This window comes from Trifolium pratense, linkage group LG7 (genome assembly GCF_020283565.1).
Source record: "Trifolium pratense cultivar HEN17-A07 linkage group LG7, ARS_RC_1.1, whole genome shotgun sequence".
NCBI classification, from domain to species: Eukaryota; Viridiplantae; Streptophyta; class Magnoliopsida; order Fabales; family Fabaceae; genus Trifolium; species Trifolium pratense.
Window position 1 is genome coordinate 28,666,964 of NC_060065.1, and position 25,658 is coordinate 28,692,621.

Here is a 25,658-nt window from a genome sequence, read left to right on the forward strand (position 1 = left end):
ACAAACTTTCACCTCCCACCCAAGGATCTCTCCAAAAAAGTATCTCCTATCTAAATTTTCACTAAATTTTCCTCAAACCAGTCTTTTCCCCCTTGGATAGGAGACTTCTTTATAAGGTTCAAGTCCCTCCACCATATCGAGCTTTAGATATTCATCTTATCCAAGCTCTTCCCGTATCTAAACACTAACACCCTATGCCATAACGCCTCATCTTCATTTTTTAATCTCAACCACCACTTCCCTAAAAGAACTATGTTGAACAATTTTAAATCTTTAATTCATGATCCTCCCTCTTCTTTTGGTTTACACACCCTTTTCCACTTACGGTTCTAATTCAACATTAGTAACCTCCTATACTTATCTATAATATTGTCAAACTCGGTATTATTCATTATTTTACTATTAAGTCCCTTCACCACTCGTAGACAATCTGTCTCTATTTGAACCACATCATAGTTAGTATTGTGAATCCATTGAAGCACTTATAAGGAGTAGTATTTTTATGTTGGTCTAAATACATATAATTTAAATTATCAAATTAGGTTGTACTTGATGTCAATTTGATAGTAAAATTGTTTATGTTTCTACCTTTTTATGTGTATTAATCTTATTTATATATTCCTTCTATAATTTTTTTTATTGATTAAATTTTTTATGATCTTTTCTTATTCCTATTTTTAATATAATCTTTTTACTATACTTTATATATAATTTTTATTATTATTTTTGTTTTGTTTATATTTTTATGCGTAGATTCATATTTTTAATTAGTTTATTCATAGTGTAAAAAAAAAAATTAGTTTGTTCATATTTTTATGTACATCTTATTAATAAAGTAAAACTATAACGAATAATATAAAATTTGAAATATTATTAAAATAGCTAAGAAGCGAGATTAAAAATAATATTCCAAATTGAAAATTTTTCCTTATTTATTTAATTTTCAATCTACTTTATTTTTAATATACTTATATTATATTGTTAAAGTAGATTGAAAATTAAATAGTAAATTTTTTATTTTACTTATATTTAAACCTAAAAAATAATAGGCTTAAATGCAGTTTTGTCCTTCTATTTTGATTAAATCGGAATTTTACCCCCTGATTTAAAACACAGACGTTTACCCCCTTATTTTATAATTTTTTGGATTTTGTCCCCCCTAAAATTTTGCTTTCGAGTCACCACTTCAAAGCTTCCCACACAACTCAATTTGGATCAATAATTCACCAAATGGATATCGAAATGACTGTAATCGAATTATCTTTCCAAAAAATCAAACTCCACTGAATTTGGAGTTACAAAGAGAGATTAATTACCGTTTTAGTGAAGGTATGTCCCCCAAAATTCTGCAAAAACTCTGCTTTTGAGTTACAACTTCAAAACTTCGCACACAACTCAATTTGGATCAATAATTCATCAAACGGATACCAAAATGACCGTAATGAAGTTATCTTTCCACAGAATCAAACCCCACTAAATTTGGAGTTACAAAGAGAGATTAATTACCGTTTTAGTGAATGTATGTCCCCTAAAATTCTGCACAAAATCTGCTTTCGAGTCACAACTTCAAAACTTCGCACATAATTCCATTTAGATCCTTAATTCACCAAACTGGTACCGAAATGACCTTCAAATTCAACATCAAATTAATCTCTCTATGTAACTCCAAATTTAGTGGAGTTTGATTCTGTGGAAAACTAACTCGATTACGGTTATTTCGGTATACGTTTGGTGAATTATTGATCCAAATTGAGTTGTGTTAGAAGCTTTTAAGTTGTGAGTCGAAAGCAGAATTTTAGAGGGGGCAAAACCCAAAAAATTATAAAACGGGGATAAAAATCTGCGTTTTAAAACAGGGATAAAATTCCGGTTTAATTAAAATAGAGGGTAAAATTCTATTTAAGCCAAAATAATAAAAGCAAGAACCCACATTCCATTCGGTACAGTGGTAGTTGTGTAGAGAAGTACTATGATGAAGGACGAGCATTGAACATAATCAAACTGTCACAGCAGAAACTAGAAAGTAACTCACTGAGTCACTCACCACACCGAAACAAATCGCTCCGAGTCCAAACCCTAACCCTAATCCCAAATCCTTCTCCACCACATGGACGGAGACGATGAGATATCAGGGCAAATGATCGACGAAATCTACGCCAACGGCGGCGAAGAGACCGACCAGCGTAGTCGGAGAGCAATCATGAGCGGCGATCAGCTCGATATCGAAGCTTACGCAGCTCTCTATTCCGGTCGGACGAAGATTATGCGGTTGTTGTTCATCGCTAATAGTAGCAAAAACCCTACGGTACAGCTTGACGCACTTCGTATGGCTTATGATGAGATTAAGAAAGGAGAGAATACTCAGTTGTTTCGGGAAGTTGTGCAGAAGATTGATGGTAGGTTGGGTCCAAATTATGATATGGATTTGAGTTGGTGTGAAGTTGTTGAACGAAAGGCTGAGCAGAAGAAGGAGAGGCTTGAGAATGAGCTTAATGCTTATAGGGTAATTTTAACTTTTCATGATTTTGGATTTTTATTATTTTGGAAGATTTTATCTGTTTTTTTCAGCAAATTTATGAATTTACATTTTGATTTTATGAAGTTTTCGACATGAAATGAATTAGGGTATGTTTAGATTGACTTATTTGAGGTTATTGACTGTTTGGGATAGCTTAAACAAATTAGGGTCCGTTTGGATTGACTTATTTTTTAGCATAAAATAAATAAGTTTTTATGTATTATTATAAGCTTTCAAGATAGTTTATAAAAAAAAGAACAGCTTATAAAGACACAACTTTTGTTGGTGAAAACTTATGAAGTAAAATAATAGTTTATTTATTTGTATAAGCTATTTTCATAAGCGCAAAAATAAGTCAAATCCAAACGAGCCCTTATGACATGTCAATAAGCCAATTTATTTCCATAAGCTCTTAAGGATAGCTTATGAGTACAACTTATAGCTTATATGAAAACAATTTGATTTGATATTATTTTTGTTATAGAAATAACAAATACATAAGCACTTAGATGATCTTTGAAGCACGAACACGACACGGATTGTGATACGTTGACATCGATAATAATTTTAGAAAATGACATAACTCAATGTAATCATGTGTCGTGTCAGACATTGACGCGTGTTCGACACCGGGATATGCCTAATTCGAGGAGTGTCCGTGCTTCATAGTATATGATAAACATCTCATTAAACTGTTTATCCAAAGAAGGCTTTAATCTAAATATAATAGGTAATATTTGTTAAGAGTCGCTCTTTATCGGAAATTGATTGAACCTTGTTAGTTTGGACTTTGGATTTGCAGCTTTTAAAAGGGTGGGGGTGCACTTTATAGACCGTTGGTTGAACTGTTGAGATTTGATTAACTGTTTAGTTTATTGTATATATGTTTTTATTACAATATCACAAGTGTTGACTATTAATCTATTATAACTTGCACTTTACCCTTCTGAAGTGTTAAGTGTGGCCTTGTTTTAGGGGATTCAAAATCCTGATTTATTTATTCAAACTGTTTTGTAGTGTCAGATACTTTCAGTTTTTGTATTGCTATTGGATAGATTTGTTGTTTGATTGTAACATCTGTTTCTGTTGATGCTTCTGGTTTTGACTATTGTATTGAATTGAATTGTGTACATTTAGAAACCTTGTGGGCTATGCTATAGGTTTAAGGTTTAGATTTTTGTTTGGACATATCATCTCTTTACATTTGCCTTGCTTTGCTTTTTGACGCTTATTGGCGGTTAGTAGTGGGTTATGTATTTAGCTCGAGATAGATAGAGTTCGTGTTGGGTTGATGCCAAGAAAGGGTTCTGCAGATAGTTGTGTTTACCATGTTCTGTGAACTATTGAGGGTAGATGGTTGTTTTTAGTAATTGTGTGCTCTCAGGCTGGAAATTCTGCTTCATCTTATAATTGGTTACTGTGTTAGTGCTTGATGTAATGTATCAATCGTGCAAGATTATATTGTCACATCATTTCTATTTGATATGGTTGTGATTGTGAATTCTGAAGTAGTGTCCCAGTGGAGCTTTACTTTATATCATGGGCTATGCGTTTGACACATGAAAGTGTTTCTAACTATGATTGGCATGGTAAAGAAGCTAGATGGGTTCCACCCAAACCCAAAAATAAGAATAAAAATATGGAGCTAGATGAATAGGTTTCACACTGGGATGGGACTTTCTCCTCTTGCATGATATTTTAATATGATCTGCTTTCTCCTTTTTTATTTGAATTACCTTAATTAAATTACTGTTGCTGCTTATACTAGTCTCTCCTTCAGGATTGCTTTATTTCTTTTCAGACAAACTTGATTAAAGAAAGCATAAGAATGGGATACAATGATTTTGGAGACTTTTACTATTCTCATGGTCAACTAGGGGATGCTTTTAAAAGTTATGTTCGTACTCGGGATTATTGCACTACATCAAAGCATATAATTCATATGTGTTTGAGTACAATTCTGGTCAGCATTGAGATGGGTCAATTTTCTCATGTCTCAAGCTATGTTAGCAAGGCAGAGCAGGGAACAGATCCCCTTGACCCAATAACAATTTCCAAGCTACGATGTGCCGCAGGATTGGCAAATCTAGAGACTAAAAAGTATAAGCTTGCTGCTCGAAAGGTCTGTGCCGTTTCTCTCTTTTTGACTCTAATTTAAATCTGCTCAGAATACTTGATTATTCAAGGATTGCTGCATGATTTATGAATTCTCTGATTTGGAGTTTGAGGATTCAATATTCATTTATTATTGTTCGACACATGATAAGCTATTAACTTTATTTCTTTGGCATCCACGTTTCTGTTATTTAATGCAGTTTCTAGAAACAGGCCCAGAACTGGGCAGTCACTATAATGAAGTAATTGCAGCTCAAGATGTTGCAACATATGGGGGACTTTGTGCACTTGCAACATTTGATAGGGCAGAGTTAAAGGCAAGTTAAGTTCTCCATTATATTTTCATGACGATTATTTCTAATCGACTACTCAGACATTTTTTCATGATTTTATTTCTTATACTTCGCAGAGTAAAGTTATAGACAACTCCAACTTCCGGAATTTCTTAGAGTTAGTACCTGAAGTAAGGGAACTGATAAATGACTTTTACTCGAGGTAAGTGGGTGCAAGTGCTCTCTGTTTTCTCTGCTGTTCACTTATATCCTCCATTAAAAAATCATATGATTGGGGTAGTTGTATACTGTATACATAGTACATATAATTATGGTAATTAGGATAGCTGTAAATACAATGTATATAATACTCTTCCATTACGTAGTTTAGACATACAGTTCTGCGATGTCTCTAATTTCTCATCTTACTTCACATGGTCTGTGTAACATTGCTCATAAGCTGCGTGTCTGAAAATATGTTTGGATTGTAACATTTCTCATCTTACTTCACATGGTCTCTGTTTTTGTCCTTTTGATTTGTTCTCACTTCTCAGCAAATTAAAAAACATTTTTAAATTGGATTTTTTTGAATTGATAATTTGTAATAATGGACGTTACATCTTTTATGTTACTCAAATTGTTTGTATTACATGCACGTTTTTGTTTGACATCTCGGTCTCTTTCCGTGTACGGAAACATTGACCTCCTTTCTTTGTTTTTGCAGCCACTATGCTTCGTGTCTGGAATACCTCGGGAACCTCAAAGCCAACCTGTTGCTTGATATACATTTGCATGACCATGTTGAGACACTTTATGATCAAATTCGTCATAAAGCCCTTATCCAGTATACACACCCATTTGTGTCTGTTGATTTGAATATGATGGCTAATGCATTCAAGACAACTGTTGTTGGACTTGAGAAAGAACTCGAAGCATTGATTACTGATAATCAGATACAGGTTTGTTGAATTAATACGCCTCGTTGTTGTTGTTGCGGTCATAGCTCAACTGCATTATGTAAAATTATACAAATCTTAGTATTGCCTACTTCACATTATATTTGTGCCTTCCATATAACTTTGGCATATGATTTAAAATTTTCAATGCTTTTACATAAAAACACAAGAATAAAATCCTGCCTGGGATTTGTACAAATCATGATTTATGGAACCTTTTGGATCTGTGCAGGCTCGAATTGATTCACACAACAAAATTTTGTATGCACGGCATGCAGATCAAAGGAATGCCACCTTTCAAAGGGTTCTAGAAACTGGAAGGGAATTTGATCGTGATGTTCGTTCCATGTTGCTGAGATCGAATCTTATTAAGCATGACTACAATATTAGGGCATTAAGGAAACTTTGATTATAGATCGAAGACAATAGGACCAAGGTTGTTATTTTACATATTCACGGATAATAGTCAATTACAATATGGAGCAAGTTTGGAGAATATTTCCGTACCTTATGGCGGATATAATCAAGGCTGCAGCAAATAGTAATTTGTACAACATTTAACGATGTTTTATGGTTGCTTTTTGTATATACTCTTTGATAGTTTTAATCAATTTCTCACTAGATCTCCATTTCCTATTTTTTGTTTTGTTATGTATTGTTACTGTCATGACTTATGAGGTTGCTTTGACACAATAATTGGAGTTATCATATATTCATATGATGATGATGATGATGATGATGATGATGATGGGTACTAGAAAAATGAAATAGAAAGAGGCATAGTTTATATTGATATAATTATAAATTGATTGTTGAGTTAGATACTTAATAGCTAATTGAGTTGATACTCTATACGGACCTAAGGTATAGTCTTACAGTTACAGGTTTAGAGGCTGGACATTGTCAAGAGACTCAATTATAGAGAAAATTTGAGTTTGAAGTTAGTGATAAAGTGATCAATTTAAATTAGCTAAATCCACAGAAGTAACGTGTCAAATAAGCTGATCAGCTTTGATGCTACCAACCGTGTTCCAGAAAAACCGTTTTGTAGGAAAGCCAATATATAGAAATTTTGTACTGAAAATGACATTCTTTATCATTTTCCTTTTAGGGCATCTTTAATGGGGGAGTTTGACTCGTTGCTTATTCTTAAATTTGTTGCTTAGTTTGTTCTTTCATTGGAGTGTGCCTACATGGAAAGATACATTGCTTATATTGAAGCAATCTTGCTTGAAGAAGCAACTAAAAAAATGTGAGAACTTGACAATTAAATAATACTATATTTTCTTCGATACATGTTAGCAACGTCACTATTTAGTATATTGGAGTATTATGTTACCACCGTTGGAATAAATTTGTGTAAATTGCTTAAATTTTATGTGACAAATAACTCAAGCAACTTTGATGAATTTAGAGTAAGAGGATGGTGTCCTAGTAGGAAGACTTTTGAACTCGAAAAACATTATAAAAGAATTTACATTTACCTCTCTATAAAAATATTAGCAAAACTCAAACTCGGTGTTAAAAAAAACTCTTGAAGTTTATTTATTTATTAAAATGAAGAAAAAAATCAATCTTTTATTAAATAAAATTAAAAAATAAATAAATAAATGAAAAAACTGATTTCATATTTTCTATTTTGATTACTACCATGATATAGATACGAAGTTTTCACTATCATTAATGGTGATTAATCTCTATTGAAGAATTTATGGAATACACAAGGTGAATTCTCTCGATTTTTTTCCCAAAATATACCCCTACCCCCCTCTTATTTCCCGTAATACCCCCCTCTCAAAATTATTTCCCGTAATACACCTCTCAGGAGACAAAATCTGACGACGCAGCAGGGGGGAAGGGTAGCGCCATTCAGAATGGCTCCATTGCCTTTGGGTAGCGCCATTCTGAATGGCTCCATTGACCAAGACTAATTTATTTTGTCTTTTTCCTGTCGGGTCTGCATGCGCATGGGAGGGAGAGAATAACCGGGATAGTAAGCATTTTCTAAATTTTCATTGAAACGTTGAGTTCCCGGTGATTCAAATGGTTGGTCGTCGAAAATGAAAATTCTGCGAAAATGAAAATTTCGCGGAATTTTCATTTACGCGGAATTTTCATTTTCGCGGAATTTTCGTTTTCGCAAAATTTTCATTTACGCGGAATTTTCATTTTCGACGACCAACCATTTGAATCACCGGGAACTCAACGTTTCAATGAAAATTTAGAAAATGCTTACTATCCCGGTTATTCTCTCCCTCCCATGCGCATGCAGACCCGACAGGAAAAAGACAAAATAAATTAGCCTTGGTCAATGGAGCCATTTAGAATGGCGCTACCCAAAGGCAATGGAGCCATTCTGAATGGCGCTACCCTTCCCCCCTGCTGCGTCGTCAGATTTTGTCTCCTGAGAGGTGTATTACGGGAAATAATTGAGAGGGGGGTATTACGGGAAATAAGAGAGGGGTAGGGGTATATTCTGGGAAAAAAATCAATTCTCTCTCCCAACTAAATTCTTTCAATATGCAGGTGTCAGGAATCGACCCGCATTTGCTGTTTAATTGCCCCAAATATCCTTATCACACCAATTCATTTTTGGTTCTCATATACATATACGAGGGAGCCGAGATTCAAACTCCAATCATAACATCATCCTAATAATTTTGATTGCCAATTGACTTGTGAAGAAGTAACAATTTATTTTCTTATGAAGAAAGGAACAATTATATTTTTATGGATATATATTTTTAAAAAGTTGGGAGGAAGTAAATAATGACGCGCTATTACAGTCAGACTGTGACTGTGAGCATTTACCTAATCACGATAGGATTCCACTTCACTTCCACACCCCACCGGCCCACCCAGTCTCTTCCTTCAAACTAAATCTTCTTCTCTTCTCCACACAGTCAGTGCCACTGCAACTTAACTTACGAGTATTTTACTCCCACCGTCAACAAATTCAATTCTTATTCAACACAAATTTAAAATAATATAGTATTAATAATTTACTTCTTACTACTATAGCAGTACTCTGTTATTTTACTTGCTTCAGAATCTAATCTAATCTCTATATATCTTCCAATCTACAAAATTCACCACTGTCATCAACAAACAAAAAAACCTGTTTTATTATTACATGCAAGCACAAACAATATCTCAGATCCTTCATCTTCTAAAAATCTCTCAACACTTCTCAATAAATCTTACTCCATTTTCTGACCCACCAATTTTTTTTTCCTATTTCACCATAAAGCATCAATTTTTACCCACAAAATGCATCAAAACCCAACCCCAAGAAACTAATTTGATCAGATCCAGCTTAATTCTCAAATGGGTCATGTAAATCTTCCAGCTTCAAAGCGAACTAGCAGCATAAACTACAACCCTCGTCAATGGAGGCTTTTAGACCTTATATCCGCTGCGTTTTTCGGCTTAGTGTTTCTGTTTTTTGTTCTTGTATATACCCCACTTGGGGATTCTATGGCCGCCTCAGGTAGACAGACGCTGCTGATGTCAGGCTCTGATCCACAGCAGCGTCTGCGTCTGTTGGCGGCTATTGAGACAGGACAGCCTCGAGTTATTGAGGCATGTCCTGCTGATGCAGTGGATCATATGCCTTGTGAGGATCCAAGGCTAAATAGTCAGCTTAGTAGAGAGATGAATTATTATAGAGAGAGACATTGTCCGCCGCTCGAGAATACACCTCTTTGCCTTGTTCCTCCGCCTAGTGGCTATAAGGTTTCGGTGCAGTGGCCTGAGAGTTTGCATAAGGTATGAACTATGAAGCATATAAACTGATACTTTAGGCACAAGTAATAATTTAAGGGCATGTTTGGATGTGGCTTTGGAGGGGAAGGAAGTGTTTTGCAGGGTTAAATCTATGTTTTGGATATAACATTTCAATCATACTCATACTTAATTCATTTTTAAGAACATCTTTATAGCTTTCTTAATTTAGAAGAGAAAAATAAGTCCTCCTTTTGTCCTCCAAAATCTTGCATCCAAACATATCGATGAAAATGGAAGTGAGTGAATGTAATCACATGTGTTGTGTTGGACACATGTGAGACAGTAGACATGTCTTTAATATGATTATGAACTTTCAGTGCTGCATAGGTTATGCATGATGAGATTGTTTTAGATGCTCAAGAAGTGCAGGAGTGTTGGTGAATTAGCGAATTCTTTTGTTTGTTTGTTTGAATTTTGGTGCTTTGTGCTTGCTTTTTGCATAGGGAACTAGCTAGTATGTTGAGTGTTAACTACTCAATATGGTTTTGGAAGATAGGAAATTGGTTTTTTTTAGGGTTTTAAGTTTGGTATGGAACTATCTGTTTGTGAGTTTTCTAGTATGTGATTATTAGTTCAGCTTTAACATGTTAGCATCTAGAATTCGTCATTTATATATAGGATTTTGGAGTTTGAGTAAAAAAGATAGTGATTGCATTATAAGATACTTCTGAGTTCTGGGTCCATACCCTTGTCGTTAATGTGAAGTTTTGATTTGATGTGCCTTTGTCCAACGGGAAAGTAATTGTGTTATGTTATGCTTTTGGTGTTTGACAGTTGATAACTGATAACGTCTGTATTAGGATCATTTGACAAATGAAAGTCATTTTATAGGTAATTGGTGTTCTGAATGATTTGTTTGAATTTTGTGTCTGTAAAGTTTTGGGGTAACCTTGACCCTAAGACTTTTGTTTCAAGAATCTAGGACAAAAATATTTGTCTCTGAAATAGGGCATAATATGTCTCAGAAAAGACCTTTTTGTTGGAATATGTTTGAGTTTGTCATTAAAGGAGGCTTGCAGCTATTAGGATGTAGTGTAAAATCTTTTTCAAAAAAAAAAAATGTAGTGTAAAATGAGAAAAGTGTGATAGAAGAGTAGGAAAAGTTGGAGAGAAATGAGGAGACAAAAGTTAAGTAAAGTAAGGCCTGTTTGATTTGACGAAACATTCCATGTTTTTATTTCTTATATTCATTTTTTATCACAAAAAATTCATTTTCTTTTGTAGCTTGTTTTTCTGTTTCTAAATAGTGTTTTAGGAAATGTCAAACATAATTTTTGAATGTTTTTGCTATTTTGTATACAAATCATGAAAAAGAAGGATAAAAGTGAAAATAAAATAGCATTCTGTTTGGTAATTTAAAGAGGGAAAAAAATATCTTAAAAGCAAATAGGCCCTAAATTACCTATACAAGGCCGTGAATAACTAGTAACTTTAGCAGATCCTGATTATTTGAAGATCCTCCATTAACATTCTGTTTTTATTTACGATGAGGCACTTCAACCTTATGTCATACAATAGTGTAAATATTTTCTATGTTTTTCTTTAGTGAACCATCGGTCTAAAAGCTCTAATAATCCTCTGTAGATATGGCACAGCAACATGCCGCACAACAAGATTGCTGACAGGAAAGGTCACCAGGGATGGATGAAACTTGATGGTCCGCACTTTATATTCCCTGGAGGTGGCACAATGTTTCCAGATGGAGCAGAGCAGTATATCGAAAAACTTGGTCAATACATTCCAATGAATGGCGGTGTTCTCAGGACTGCTCTGGATATGGGCTGTGGGGTAAGAGCTATTTCCTGTGTGCTTTACAGACATTTATAGATAGAATTTAGGGTCATATATGTTTTTAGTCCCTATAAAATTTACATTTTTCATTTGTAGTCTCTGCAGATCACAAAACTAAATGCTTTTAGTTTTAGTCCCTCATTAGGGACTAGAAGCATGCAATTTTGTAAAATTTTTAGGGACTGAAAAGTGGGGGTATATATGGACTAAAAACAAAATTCAAGATAATTATAGCGACTAAAAATATATTTAACCTTATTATTGTTTAATGTGCAACTGAAAATATTTCTCATGTTTTACAGGTTGCAAGTTTTGGAGGATTTTTACTATCACAAAACATTTTAACGATGTCTTTTGCTCCAAGGGATTCACACAAATCACAGATACAATTTGCTCTTGAAAGAGGAATACCAGCTTTTGTTGCCATGCTTGGTACTCGCAGACTTCCATTTCCTGCATATGGATTTGACTTAGTCCATTGTTCTCGATGTTTAATTCCTTTTACAGCCTACAGTAAGTTCTTCATTGCAGCGCTCCTTTTCATATTTTGCAAATTTCTTAATAGACGTTGCCGCCCTAATGTGGAAACTGTGCCTTGCAGATGCAACTTATTTCCTTGAAGTGGATAGGTTACTTCGCCCTGGTGGATATCTAGTCGTATCTGGTCCACCTGTCCAGTGGCCTAAACAAGATAAAGAGTGGTCTGATCTCCAGAGTGTGGCAAGATCTTTGTGTTATGAACTGATTGCCGTAGATGGCAACACTGTCATCTGGAAGAAGCCAGCAGGGGATTCATGTCTCCCCAACCAAAATGAATTCGGTCTTGAGTTATGTGATGAATCAGATGATCCCAATTCTGCTTGGTAATTTCCACTACGCTATTGCTAGTTCGAGCTCATTTTCCCTCTTAGTTCTTACTATTTTTGCTTCACATTTTTCCATGTTCAACACTGATAAGATATAAATCTTTATGCTTGCTAAGAATTTATGCATCATATAGACCTAATAAGAATATCCCTCGGGTGAAACCTATTTTAGTATTTGTTTACGGACTATAAAAACCTAATATGGTAACTTGCCCTATCCATTCAGGCAACACAAATTTTAAGATATAGTATCAAATTCTATCCAAGATCTATGTAGACTACCCACCAAACCTAATAGTGTTGAACGTGAGGGGGGTGTATAGGCAAAAATTCAAATCCCGCATTGAAAAAATGTATGGCATGAAAAGTGTTTAAAAGTCGGCTTTGCAAAGTTGAATTAGACCCAATATATAAACTGAATAAAAACTTTCTCATTGTAGTTACTCGGGACTTCCAAAATTAATATGATCTATTTTGCAGGTACTTCAAATTGAAGAAATGTGTTAGTAGGATATCTTCTGTGAAAGGGGAATATGCTGTTGGTACAATTCCTAAGTGGCCAGACAGGCTAACTGCTCAGCCACCTAGGTCAACACTCCTGAAAAACGTCGCTGATGTATATGATGCTGACACTAGGCGGTGGTTAAGGAGGGTTGCACACTATAAAAATACTCTAAACACAAAGTTGGGAACTCCAGCTGTACGGAATGTCATGGACATGAATGCATTCTTTGGAGGTTTTGCAGCAGCACTAAAATCTGATCCTGTTTGGGTAATGAATGTAGTTCCATCTCGCAAGCCATCCACTCTTGACGTGATCTTTGACAGAGGTCTTATTGGAGTCTATCATGATTGGTAGGTTTTACCTGAAATGTGAAGACTTTACCTTTGACTTGTTTTAGACTTTTATAGGACCATGCTTTTAAGAAAAACCTTTTTTACCACTGCATAATACTATGGATCTAAGTTTTCCATTTGCTGTTCCCAGGTGTGAACCTTTCTCAACATATCCTCGCTCCTATGACCTGATCCACGTCACCAGCATTGAATCACTTATAAAAGATCCAGCCTCTGGCAAAAGCAGGTAATTTTATGCTAAATAAAATTCTAATTTGATGTCACCATATTGGTCTTGGACTTCTTAGGGAGGATTATGATATGATTGTAAAGACCAATTTGAAATTTCGGTGCTTAATTTCGTGCGTTAGATCTGTAATGAATGCCTTGTACTTCTGTTTCATATAGCATATAAATGTACATTTTGAATGCTTTGTTTACATATTCATATGTAAATGTAAAATTGATGGTCCACTTTTTCAACTTGGGGCTTGTTTAGATTGACTTATTTGAAGTTATCTATTGACAGTATTAGTATTTGTGATACAGCTTGAGAGAACTTATGATATGTGCATAAGCTGTTTTCAGCTTATTTCCAAAAGCTCTCCAAATAGTTAATGAAAATAGCTTATAACTTGTATGAAAACGGTTTGACTTTGTTTTAATATTTGTTATAGAAATAGCTTATAGATAAACAATTATGCTATAATTGTTTGATTAAGCTGTTTATCCAAACTGGGCATTAGCTTGAATATTCCATCACTGAAAGACATACTTGTTCACTGAGATTGATAAGAAATACAGTACTAGTCTGAATTAATGATTTTCCTACATTGCCGGTTTCACTCTTAATACTCCCTCCGGTCCTATATATAAGAGACAGTTTACTTTTTAGATTCATTAAGAATCTAATGTATCTAGACCATATTATGAATTAAATACATTAGATTCTTAATGTATCTAAAAAGTAAACTTTCTCTTATATATAGGATCGGAGGGAGTATATAGATATTTAATCTCAACTTTCAAAGCTTCCTGTATACAATTCTCAGATGATTACTTCTTTTTTTCTCTCACATAAACAAGAGCTCACCCTATTTCTTATCGGCTTCAATTGCAGATGTAACCTCATTGATTTGATGGTCGAAATAGATCGAATGTTGCGGCCAGAAGGCACCGTTATTGTGAGGGATACCCCTGAAGTAATTGAGAAAGTAGCTCGTGTTGCTCATGCCGTGAGGTGGAAACCTACTATATATGATAAAGAGCCGGAATCACAAGGCAGAGAGAAAATCCTAGTTGCAACCAAGACCTTCTGGACTCTCTAATTCACATCCACTAACACAGCTATGTAACCAAGGTAAAATTTACTTCGAAGATGTTGGTTTTGAAGTTAATCTATTATATGCATCAAAGGGATGTGGTTTCCCTTCTTGTTCATGTTGTATACAATGAGAAAGTAAAGTTAGGATATGAGAGAAATGGAAAAATCTGTGATGACTTTGTGAAGATTTATATGAAAGGCACAAGCCTATGTTAGTTATATTGTCTTTAGATATAAGGAGGATAACTTGTAATTCAATGCTTATATTTATAATTATTACTTATTCATTGAAAAACAATTATTGTTTGGCTATTTAATAGGTGTTCTCTTCATAAATAATTATTACCGTGATTTTGAATCGATACATTGAATCAATAGCTGTGTTTTCGATGATTGATTGTTACCATGATTCGAATCAAGCTGCCATGATGAACTACCAGAAGATTTATGGTGAGATTCATCCATATTGCATTTAACAAAACCCCTTGGAGGAGCTCTATCAACTAACTCCAATGTTGGTGGAACCAAGTTGTCAATCACTCCAATATGTTTGAAACCACCATATTGCATAGTATAGGTAAGCTAGTTTGACATCATGATTTGAGTTTTCTCATTAATTTTTATATAATATAATCTAAAATACAAAAATTTGGAATCTAATCTAATAAAATAGTGTCAAAGGAAAGTTTACCAATTTATAAAATATGAAAAAAAAAAAACTATTTAAATAAAAAATGTAAATTAAAATATACTTCATTTATTCTCTTTTAGTTGTTTTTTTAAGGTTATTTACACAAATCAAAGACAATCAATTTTTTTTCCATTTTTTATGGAATTATTTGTTATCCTATAATACCCTTAACTATTCATTATCTCATTCCAGTCATTTCTCCTTAGAATCAAAGAAACTAATAGTAAAATTATTGATATGATAAAACTAGTTAATGTTGTATTGGACTAACCGTTACGCTTTTACATCTATCTATCTATCTATATATATATATATAATTGTAAAGCAAACTTTTTTTTGCTGATGTGGCAGCCTAACAAAGCTCCTCATTTTTTTCTTTTTTCTAAGCAAGAGTTGATGTTTATGTGTCATTTTTCATTACACATTAATTTTTTTTTTTTGTAAGCTCATTGCACATTACTTGATTGATGTTAAAAAAAAAACGCATAACTGATTAAATGGAAAAATTTAAGGCAACCACTTATATCTTCTTTCGGTGGCACATGAGAAGTTATGTAACAACCAATAAATTTCATAAACAAAAACCAACAACAATAATTAGAAAAGAATACATGGAGTCAAAGAGTAATAGTACACATGACACAATAATTAAATTTTAAGTTGACGTTTTCTTCCTTATTATAGTATATATATAAATAAAATTGTATCAGACGGTGGACTCTATAAGCAATACACAAGCTCACTAATTTTGGTATAAATTTTGTTTTGGATAGTCATCATTTTCTCCAAACAATTTTCAATGGTATCCAATTATGTTTGATAGTTTTTGTTATTTTTCTTACTCTTGACACATGTTTTGACTATTCATATTGTTTTCTTAGATTGCTACTCTTTTTTTCTTTTCTTTTTTTAATTTTGCTCTCAATTTGTTTTTTTGTGTCTCGATCAATGTTAGAAGAAAAAAAAAGAGGTAATTGAATAAATATTGCACTTCGTTTATTTTTTATATCTTGAGTTATTTTTTTATGTGTTTGCAGAACACAAATTCGTCATTTGTATCTCAATCAACGTAGAAAAGTCCTATTGTGTCACAATGTCATGCCTTCTTGAATATTTTTATCATATGTGTTTGCTATTGCTCTATTCAATTTTCATGATTTTGTGCTTAATTTCTTTTAAAATACTTTTATGGATAGATTTGAATATTTGACTATCTTTGAAATACTCCCTCCGTCCCAAATTATAAAGGAAAAAAGCCCATTTTTTTGTCCCAAATTATAAGAGAAAAAATATAATTGTAACGCAAACTTTTTTTTTTTTTGCTGATGTGTCATCTCTACAAAAACTCTTATGCTTATGTGTCATCTCTACAAAACTCATATTTTTTCATATACATTGTCATTGTATATACTCTTATGTTTCCTTCATGTTTGTAACTCCCAAATAACTTTCTCATTAATTTTTATGGCCTAAATCATATGAAAAGTTGTAAATTTTTTGAAACGGTACACTCTTTTAATATTAGTAATCTTTTGCTATTTTCCTATCAAAAAATCTTCTTAGCCTTTCAATTCCCACAAAAAATTAAAACATGACATTAATTGACTATATATATATGTGCCTTATGAACAATTTCTTGGTAGATATGAGTTTGTGGACTTTCAATTTGAGAGGTGTGTGTATTCCAGAAGGAGAATAATAATCAAAGGTTTGTATTTTCGTTTTGTGTCCTTTTTTTCATAATAATCAACGTATGAAGTTCCTCTTTTAATTTAAGCACTAACCAATTCATATTTGGTGTAGCTTTCTGAGGCGTGCAAATAGAGTGGTCGATTGCTACCGCAACATATAAAGGGTAACATTTAACCTTGAAGTGGCAAATATATATATATATAATTGTAAAGCAAACTTTGTTTTGCTGTGTCATCTCTACAAAAACTCTTATGCTTATGTGTCATCTCTACAAACTCATATTTTTTCATATGCATTGTTATTGTGTATACTCTTATGTTTCCTTCATGTTTGTAACTCCCAAATAATTTTCTCATTAACTTTTATGGCCTAAATCATATGAAAAGTTGTCATTTTTTTGAAACAGTACACTCTTTTAATATTAGCAATTTTTTACTATTTTCCTATAAAAAAATCTTCTTAGCCTTTCAATTCCCACAAAAAATTAAAACGTGACATTAATTGACTATATATATATGTGCCTTATGAACAATCTCTTGCTAGATATGGGTTTGTGGACTTTCAATTTGAGAGGTGTGTGTATTGCAGAAGGAGAATAATAATCAAAGATTTGTATTTTCATTTTGTGTCCTTTTTTCATAATAATCAGCGTATGATATTACTCTTTTAATTTAAGCACCTACCAATTTGTGTTTGGTGTAGCTTTTTGAGGCGTGCAAATGGAGTGGTTGATTGCTACCGCAACATATAAAGGGTAACATTTAAGCTTGAAGTGACAGATGCATGTTTGGATACAAGTTATGCCATCGGGAACTTTAGTAAGCTGTCATAAAATTAAAAAATATAGTTGTACAATTGTAAAATTTGATATATTGTTGTGGAATTAATTTAATTCCAAACCTTTTTTCAAACTTCTTTGGATTGAGCTAGATAGATGACATGTATATGTATGATGAAAAGATAAGATTAATGATAATAATTGTTTGCTATGTAGAGGGTTGGCAATTGTATGTATGAGTTGGATAGTGTCAACTTTTATGATGTAGTAACTCTCTTGATTTGTAGAAAAAATCTTATCAATTTCTCTTATATAGTCCGGTAATTGTTTACTATATGTAGAGGAGAAACAATTGTATCTGTGTTTTGTATGATGTGAGCTTTTATGTTGTAACTCTTTTGGTTTGTAGAAAATCTTCTCACTTTCTCTTTTTCTGTATAATAAATTAATCTCTAATATTAATGTAATTAAGCTTAAGTTACAAAAAATTTCCACCCTTTCTCATTCTATTAGTCATTATATATGCTAAAAGCAATCTCATAAATCATAGTGTTTCATCTCATAACAAATAAAATAAAATTATAGTGTTTACAAACGAGCAGTATAAAAAAAAATTATGAAAGGTGAAAGATAACCCTTTTAATGTTGTTTTTTGTGTACTTATTTTGAGTGTCAAACCTTTATGTACAATCACTCCTCATACATATATGGGCATCTGAAATTTATATTTGAAGCTTGGAAGAGTTATTAGTTTTATCGTAGAAAAATAGTAATTTTCTAAAATTTTGTAATCTCATTGTGTCTTTTTTTTTTCTTCTTCATATTCAACGAGTGAGACATTGTTGCAATGCATGTTATATACAACTCCTATGTTTCCTTAACATATTGTACTTATGTGTCATCTTTACAAGACTACATCTTTTAATTTTTGAGTAAAGGTTTGTTTGATTTTCTTTTTATTTGTGCTGGATATACCTAATAAATTTCCCTTTAATTAGTTTATGGTTTTTTTTTAAAAAAAATAAAAAATTGCCTAACAATATTACTTTTTGTTTTTTTGTAGTTTTAGCTATTTTCGTTGTTTATCCAAATATTGTTAAATCGCTTTTTAAGTTTGTTATTTTTAAGATAATTATTAAATAGTATAATATATTTTTTAAACGAAGTAGAAATAAAAGAGACAATGTTTAAGAATAACAAATGATTGTTACCAATTAATTGAGGGAAAATAAGAGTTAGTGGTGATTACTTATTAGTATAATTGAAAGGATAACTCTGCTCTTACATATTCTTTATATTAAGTTGATATCATTAGCCATATTTATTCATTGTGTGTTTTTTATTTTTATTTTATCAAATTCATAAGGAAAAAAGAAAAAGATATTATGAATTGAGGATTATAAATGCTAGACGTTTAAGATAAAATCCCATATTTATCTGAAGAATATTAGAACATGTATGATTTCTTTTCTCTTTTAAAAAATATATTCTTTTATTAAAAATGTTCTTTTGAATTCTAGCTCTAATATAAAATTTGACAAATTATAGTGAATCGAGAGAGAAAATGCGAGAAACATAGAGAGGATAGTGGATATAAGTCGATGTCGATCCTTAAAAATATATTAGTAGACTATACTATAGTATGTCTTTATGACAAAGTTTTTTTCTTTATGATAAGTCGATGTGAATTCATGATGTGAATCGTAAGCTGCCAAAATAATATCAAACCGATCAAAATTAAAATGAATAAGATATTCATTTTCAGTGCAGTATCCTTTCGCATGCTTAGCAAACTCATAATCTCATCGTTTTGTTTGATCAGCGATATGACAAATTTATTCAAGCGGAATGACAATGAAATGTTTTGGTAATATTGCGACTTTGATATGAAGATTACATCTTTCATTTTAATAGTGTTTTGACTTTAATTTGAAATATATTTAGAGGATTAAAAATATATTTAATAACCCTATAAAATACTATTTACACTACACATGCATGACAAAGTTGTTTCGAAAGTTCTTTGAATATTTAGTCTAATATAAAAAGCCTCTTTAAAGTATAAAAAAAATTAATACTTCAAAATAATTTACGATTAATTAACATGTCATCTTCTTCTTATAAATTAAATGTCAAGACAAGTATCAACCATTTTTTTCATATAAAATAATGATGAGATTGAAGTATAATTAAGATAAAGATAGAGAGCTACAGAGAATGGTAGATATAAAGAATGTATTAAAATGATCCACTGTATTTTCATAAAAACAAAAAATACATTAAAATAAAAATTACACTAATTTGAAGATATATAAATTAAACCCAGAAAAAACAAGATTAATAAAACAAATTTTTAATATAATACACTAATCGAATGCACTTCTAATAATTTCTATATACACCTGAATGACACATTGTCTGTGTTTAAAACAATTTTTATCTATCTATATATATTATAGATTCACTTGAATGGAGAAAAAAAATTTAAAATATTTTAAAAGTCACTTTTATAATCGAAGAATAATTCAACACATCTAAAAAAATTATCATTTTTAATACAATTTATTATAAAACGCAACTTTTTTTTTTAAAACATTCTAATCAAACCCGTACAACGCACTCCACTCTGGAGAGTTTCTTTTGGTTTCCCTTGTACTTCTCGCTTGTTTTTATTGTTTCTTATTTTACCTTTCCGTTTCTTAAGTAGCAGCCGTTATAAAAATAAGAAATTTGAGAGGGAAAAACACCCTCTAACATGAACTTTTCAAGATTTTACACCGTCGCTATTTACAGATCGACAGGCGGCGTGCAAGAAAACTTCACAATCTTATTTTCAAGTTGGGATTACTAAATGTATATATGTGCTCCAACAGGGGATATTGGATAATAGTTTTTTTTTTTTTTTTAATATATTTAATTTATTTTATTTTTTTTTGGTTAAGTAGTCCGGTTGCTATAATTCCACATTTTTAAGGTGAATAAATGAGAGTACCAGAGTTCTGACCCCGGTTTCACATATTACAAGCAATGTCCCTATCAACTAAGTTATGCTCGCGGGGACTAATTAGTTTTTTTTTTTTTTTTTTTGACGCGGGACTAATTAGTTAGACAAATATATTTTAGTTGTTATTATTAGATGCTTTGCTCTTCATCTTGTTAAGTTGATCAAAGTCTCCCCATTTTTGCATCTATTGGAAGATATTTTTTGGGAGTGTAAATTTTACTAAAAAATAATTTTCGATAATGTTTTTTCTAGTGTGAACAATGCAACATGGGAAAAGAGCAGCCATCTTAATATTATCCGCGCCTTTTTCTACTTGTTAGTTTATTGGGCTTTAATCCAATTTAGTTGGGACTGACGGGCCAGTTTCATAAAGTTTATTAGTATAAATAAGACTTTTTGTTTTCGTGCCCCTGGTTGCTCTCGCGCATCCTCGAAATTTACTTAAGTAGTAAACTTAGAGGGCGCAAAATCTGGAAAAAAAAATAGTTTGCATCCTGAGTTCGCTACTTAAGTAGCTAACCTTGTAAAACAGGGGTGACGGAAGGGTGAGAGATACAAAAATATTAAATTTTATAAGGTTCGCATCCTAGAATGCGAACTCCCCCCCCCCCCCCCAGTTTTTACTATTTACACACTCGCATCCAATGCTACGAGGGGGTTATAATTAGAAGTCCGAAGGACGCTTGCAAAACGATATCTATGTCCGATGAAACCATGTACAACTCAAATGAGACACTTATAATAAAACGAGGAGAATATTAAAGATTACTATCAATTTGAATTTCAAGATAAAACATTGCGGCCTCGCAGGATAATGAAAATCCAAAATCACTTACCGATATCCATGTCAGCTGAAATCGTGTACAACTCAAATAAGACACTTATAATAAAACGAGGAGAATATTAAAGATTACGATCAATATGAATTTCAAGATAAAACATATCGGCCTCGCGGGACAATTATTTCTCTTTATTTTGACATGATTAACGTATGACAATGCTGTATATTAATTATATCTTGGAAACAAGATCCTAAAATTCAGTTGAGTACTTGAAAGCTAGAAATAAATTAATGAAAGAGCAGGTTTGCAGTGTTTCAGATTTTGCAAACACCAAAAAAATTTAAAACCAAAAGAAAATAATTTCAAAAAATTATTGTAGCTTCTTATATTATATGATTGGTTGTGGGGGAAAGTACTTCACTTATTATATCCAATTCCTAGTTACTACTAGAGACAAGTGTAGATAAATTCAAGTGATGTGTGTATTGCAGAAATGAGAAAGTGTATAATGTAGTTAAGAATGGAAAGCTTGCAAAATTGCAGGGGAAGTGTCCTACAAGGCAGAGCCCATGTTTGGAGCGTGTGGTGTGACCCTCTCATTTAATTTGTTGGTTGTTTGAACATTTAAGTTCATATATAAGGGAGTGTGTCTAAACATTCGGGCAAATAATCATTTTGGTCTATGAAAGTGTATCTCACTATCAAATTCATATCTGAATGTATTGAAATTGCAATTAGATAAGTGAACGTCTTTTTTATTAGTTATTTTGATCTCAAATATGTTATTAGGTAATCAATTTGGTTCTTAAAATATATTTTTCCTTAATCAATTTAATCCATAAAAATTACTAACAAAAAAAGCACTAGAAATATATTTACAATTTTGATACATTCATATATCAATATGACAACGACTTACATTTCACGAAACTAAAATTGTAGTTTGCCCTTAAACCTTTTGATTCATGATATGATACTAAGGAAGTTTCAAAATAACATTTATTTTATCATATTAGTCATTTTATAAGTGCATTTGATCCGTAAAATAAAAGTGCATTTGATCCTTAAAATAATTTGTATGAATTAATATAATCAAATTTTTTTAATATTTGATGTGAACTGAGTATTTTATTTGCGCAATTGAAAAGATGAATCTTTTGAATTAGATAGGGCAAATGGATGACAAAGTTCTTTCACGAAGATTTTCAATTTCAGAATTTATTTTAGAATTATGTTAATTTTACATAATAATAAATCATCCCTACAATCTCATTTAAAGCCGCTAGACTACCTGATAAAAAATAAAATAAAAATATAGTTGTTTGTTTATGGGATGAAAAGGAAAGATCAAAACAAACAAGTTGATATGGACGATGCTTCCAAACCTTCAATGTGACACCAGAGAAAGCACTATTTTATTTTTACTAGTCGATCAACATATTCATTTCATTGTCTAATTAAGGTTATGATGAAAGGAGATGCTCATCAATATGATCTTAAAACTGTCTAATATGAATATATATAAGATAGTTGCATAATTAGGTTTAACCTAGTGTCTAATTTACCTTCTTTTTTTTGTAATTCTAAATTATTATTAGAATTTCATTTTCTTGAAAATGAAATGATTAAGAAAAAGAAAAAACCCGCAACAGAAATTAATTCGAGTGAGGAGGAGTTGAGACTTTCTCTTACCAAAGATAAAGGAAAAACTCTGAAATATCATATTTATGGAAAATGCTATATACAACAAATTTTAGCATCGCGAAAGAATCTCGACAAATGTGACACCAGTCAAACAATCGGCTAATTTTTTTTCAATCATTTATGATCTGTACACGTAAATTGTTGTGATTTTTTGTAAGTATTTCTTCGCTACATACAACACTTCTCATAGTTTATTTAAGGTTATACTAATATGTATCCTATATATTGAGTACTATATAATTTTCAAGAAAACACTTGATTTTTAGTTTCTTATCTAATGTCAGCCTTAAAATACAAGTTAATATTTCAGATTTATTAGGTGGTGGAACATTTACTCTATTTTTTTGGTAGAAAGGAACTTCTACTTTTTGATAGTATATGTAAGGTTTTTTCTAGGTTACATTCACAAAGAGGTGTGCAAACAGCACACCTGATGTGGATCCAATTAAAATTGGACAACTGGATTATTTCTCTCTCACACTTTTAATTATTATTTTATAAAATGTTCTATATACTTTTATTATTTTCACAATTGGCCCAATCTTTATATTGTTTATTAATTTAAATTATTATTGTAAAAATTAATTAAAACAACATCACAATACAACTAAAAAAAATCACAACATCATTGTTCTTCATCTCTTCCTCAATATCCTGTTAAAATTTGGCATCAACTCAAACGAGGCATAAACAAGCTCAAAACTTGAGAGAAACTCATATCTAAAATCCATAATCTTCTTCTTCGTTTTATTTTTGTGAGCATTCAAATTGTTGAGTTCCCTCTTTGTAAGCATTCAGATCTAAAACCCAGGTTTTTGTTTTACACTATTTGAATCAAAACTAAAATCATAAATGTATTGTAAATAGTTTTTGTGATGCTTCTGGATAATTAATTATTATTTTCGACATTTAAATGTGCTGCAACTTTCGGGTTTGGTGCTGGTTTCGCGGGTCTGTAAACGGGTCGATGTGACCCGACTGAAGGTTGAAGGCGATGCAATTAATTTAGTATTTTTATCAATTCAGATTTTATATATATCATATAACGCAAACAAAGGCAAAACTTATTCCTGTGTCGTTGTGGCTGAAGTGTTGTTCCTTTAAAAAGCGCGTTGCGGGTTCAATTCCCGTCCCTGACATTTTTGTTAATTTTTTTTTTTTTAATAAACACCTAGAAAATACAGAAAAAAAAAAGAAGAAAAAATAAGCAATTTGGATAAAACCTGGATTTGAACACGGGTCCTAAACATATTAAGCAGATAACTTAACCATTTGAATAGGACATTATCCTATAAAACGTTTCACTTAGTACATATATGTATGATTATCTATATATTAACAATTAATACGTTATATATGGAATATTATTAATTGCTTCCTGTTTATTCAATTTAACTATTTTGGATTAAATGTAAATACGATTTATATAATTTTAAATGATTACGGAGTAGCCGCAACATCATTAATTTAACTAAAATTATTTCGAAAACCACCAAATGTTAGTTGGTTCGGTGGTGATTGGCACTGAACTTGGTAGGGAGGACCACGGTTTGATCCCCCACAACTGCATTTGGGAGCGGATTGAAACCACTTGATGCCAGAACTCGCTCCGAACTCTTGACTACTAAGGCCCCCTTCCCCTAGGAATCAGAGGGTGAAAGAAAAAAAAAAAATCCAAAATCATAATCTTTAACTGAGAGTTATACTTTTTTTAGCCGAAGCACCGTTAACACTAGTATTAGACTAAGATTAATACTCCAATTGAAGTTAATGAATTAAAAATTATAAAAATTAAGTATAATTTTGACTTAACATTATACTCAAGTTCAACTAAACTACTATCATCCCAAAGACTTTGATCTAATTCAAACCATAGTCTTTGACTGAGAATAAAATATTATCTAAGTCAAAATTTGGAATATTATTAAAACTGATAAGGAAAAATTAGTAAATTTGATAGTAATCAATTGGGTAAATTGTATTTTTGGCCCCCTAACTTTCACAAACTTGCAACTTTGGCCCCCCAACTTTTATAATAGCACTTTTGGCCCCCTATGTTTAGCCTCTTTTGCAAAACCTCAATTTTGTGAAAGTTAAGGGGCCAAAAGTGTAATTTAGCCTAATCAATTTTATTATATTAGAAGTAGATTATTCTCTGGTTCAACCGAAACAATATTAACCCTAATTTTTGACTGATGGTTATATGCCTGTTGATATTAATTACTTAAAATTACAAATATAAATTTAAATTTTAAAATAAAGTAAAATTTCACTTAAGATTATCCGCTTTAATGACTTGAAAATTAATTAAATAATCTAAAGTTTAAAAATACAGTAAAATTTGACTTAAGATTATATTCCGATTTAACCGAATAACTATTAGTCATAGTCTTTGATTGAATGTTTTATTCTTGTTGTAGTTAATGACATAAAAATAATATAAATAAAATTTATTTTGACATAAGATTATAGTTCGGTTGAAGTTAATGACTTAAAAAATATTTAAATAAATACAAATTTAAAAATAAAGCATAATTCGTCT

General features: G+C 31.7%; 2 protein-coding genes and 1 long non-coding RNA gene across 3 annotated transcripts; all 3 read left to right on the forward strand.

Moving 5' to 3' along the window:
* The first annotated feature begins 1,922 nt into the window (after positions 1-1,922).
* Positions 1,923-6,497, forward strand: LOC123897293 (COP9 signalosome complex subunit 1). Its single transcript, XM_045947881.1, has 6 exons — positions 1,923-2,503; positions 4,320-4,640; positions 4,834-4,950; positions 5,043-5,128; positions 5,630-5,864; positions 6,094-6,497. Exons 1-6 carry the CDS (start codon positions 2,108-2,110, stop codon positions 6,268-6,270), a joined length of 1,332 nt encoding a protein of 443 aa, XP_045803837.1. The 5' UTR covers positions 1,923-2,107; the 3' UTR covers positions 6,271-6,497.
* Positions 6,498-8,615: 2,118 nt separating this feature from the next.
* LOC123895545 (probable pectin methyltransferase QUA3) lies at positions 8,616-14,777 on the forward strand. Its single transcript, XM_045945956.1, has 7 exons — positions 8,616-9,629; positions 11,232-11,435; positions 11,741-11,951; positions 12,040-12,301; positions 12,785-13,159; positions 13,293-13,388; positions 14,262-14,777. The coding sequence occupies exons 1-7, from the start codon at positions 9,189-9,191 to the stop codon at positions 14,467-14,469; spliced, it is 1,797 nt and encodes a 598-aa protein (XP_045801912.1). The 5' UTR covers positions 8,616-9,188; the 3' UTR covers positions 14,470-14,777.
* A 1,563-nt stretch (positions 14,778-16,340) lies between these two features.
* Positions 16,341-17,694, forward strand: LOC123899343. The gene is made up of 3 exons (XR_006805571.1): positions 16,341-16,864; positions 16,960-17,011; positions 17,551-17,694. It is a non-coding gene; the product is annotated as an uncharacterized LOC123899343 (long non-coding RNA).
* The last annotated feature ends 7,964 nt before the right edge of the window (positions 17,695-25,658 follow it).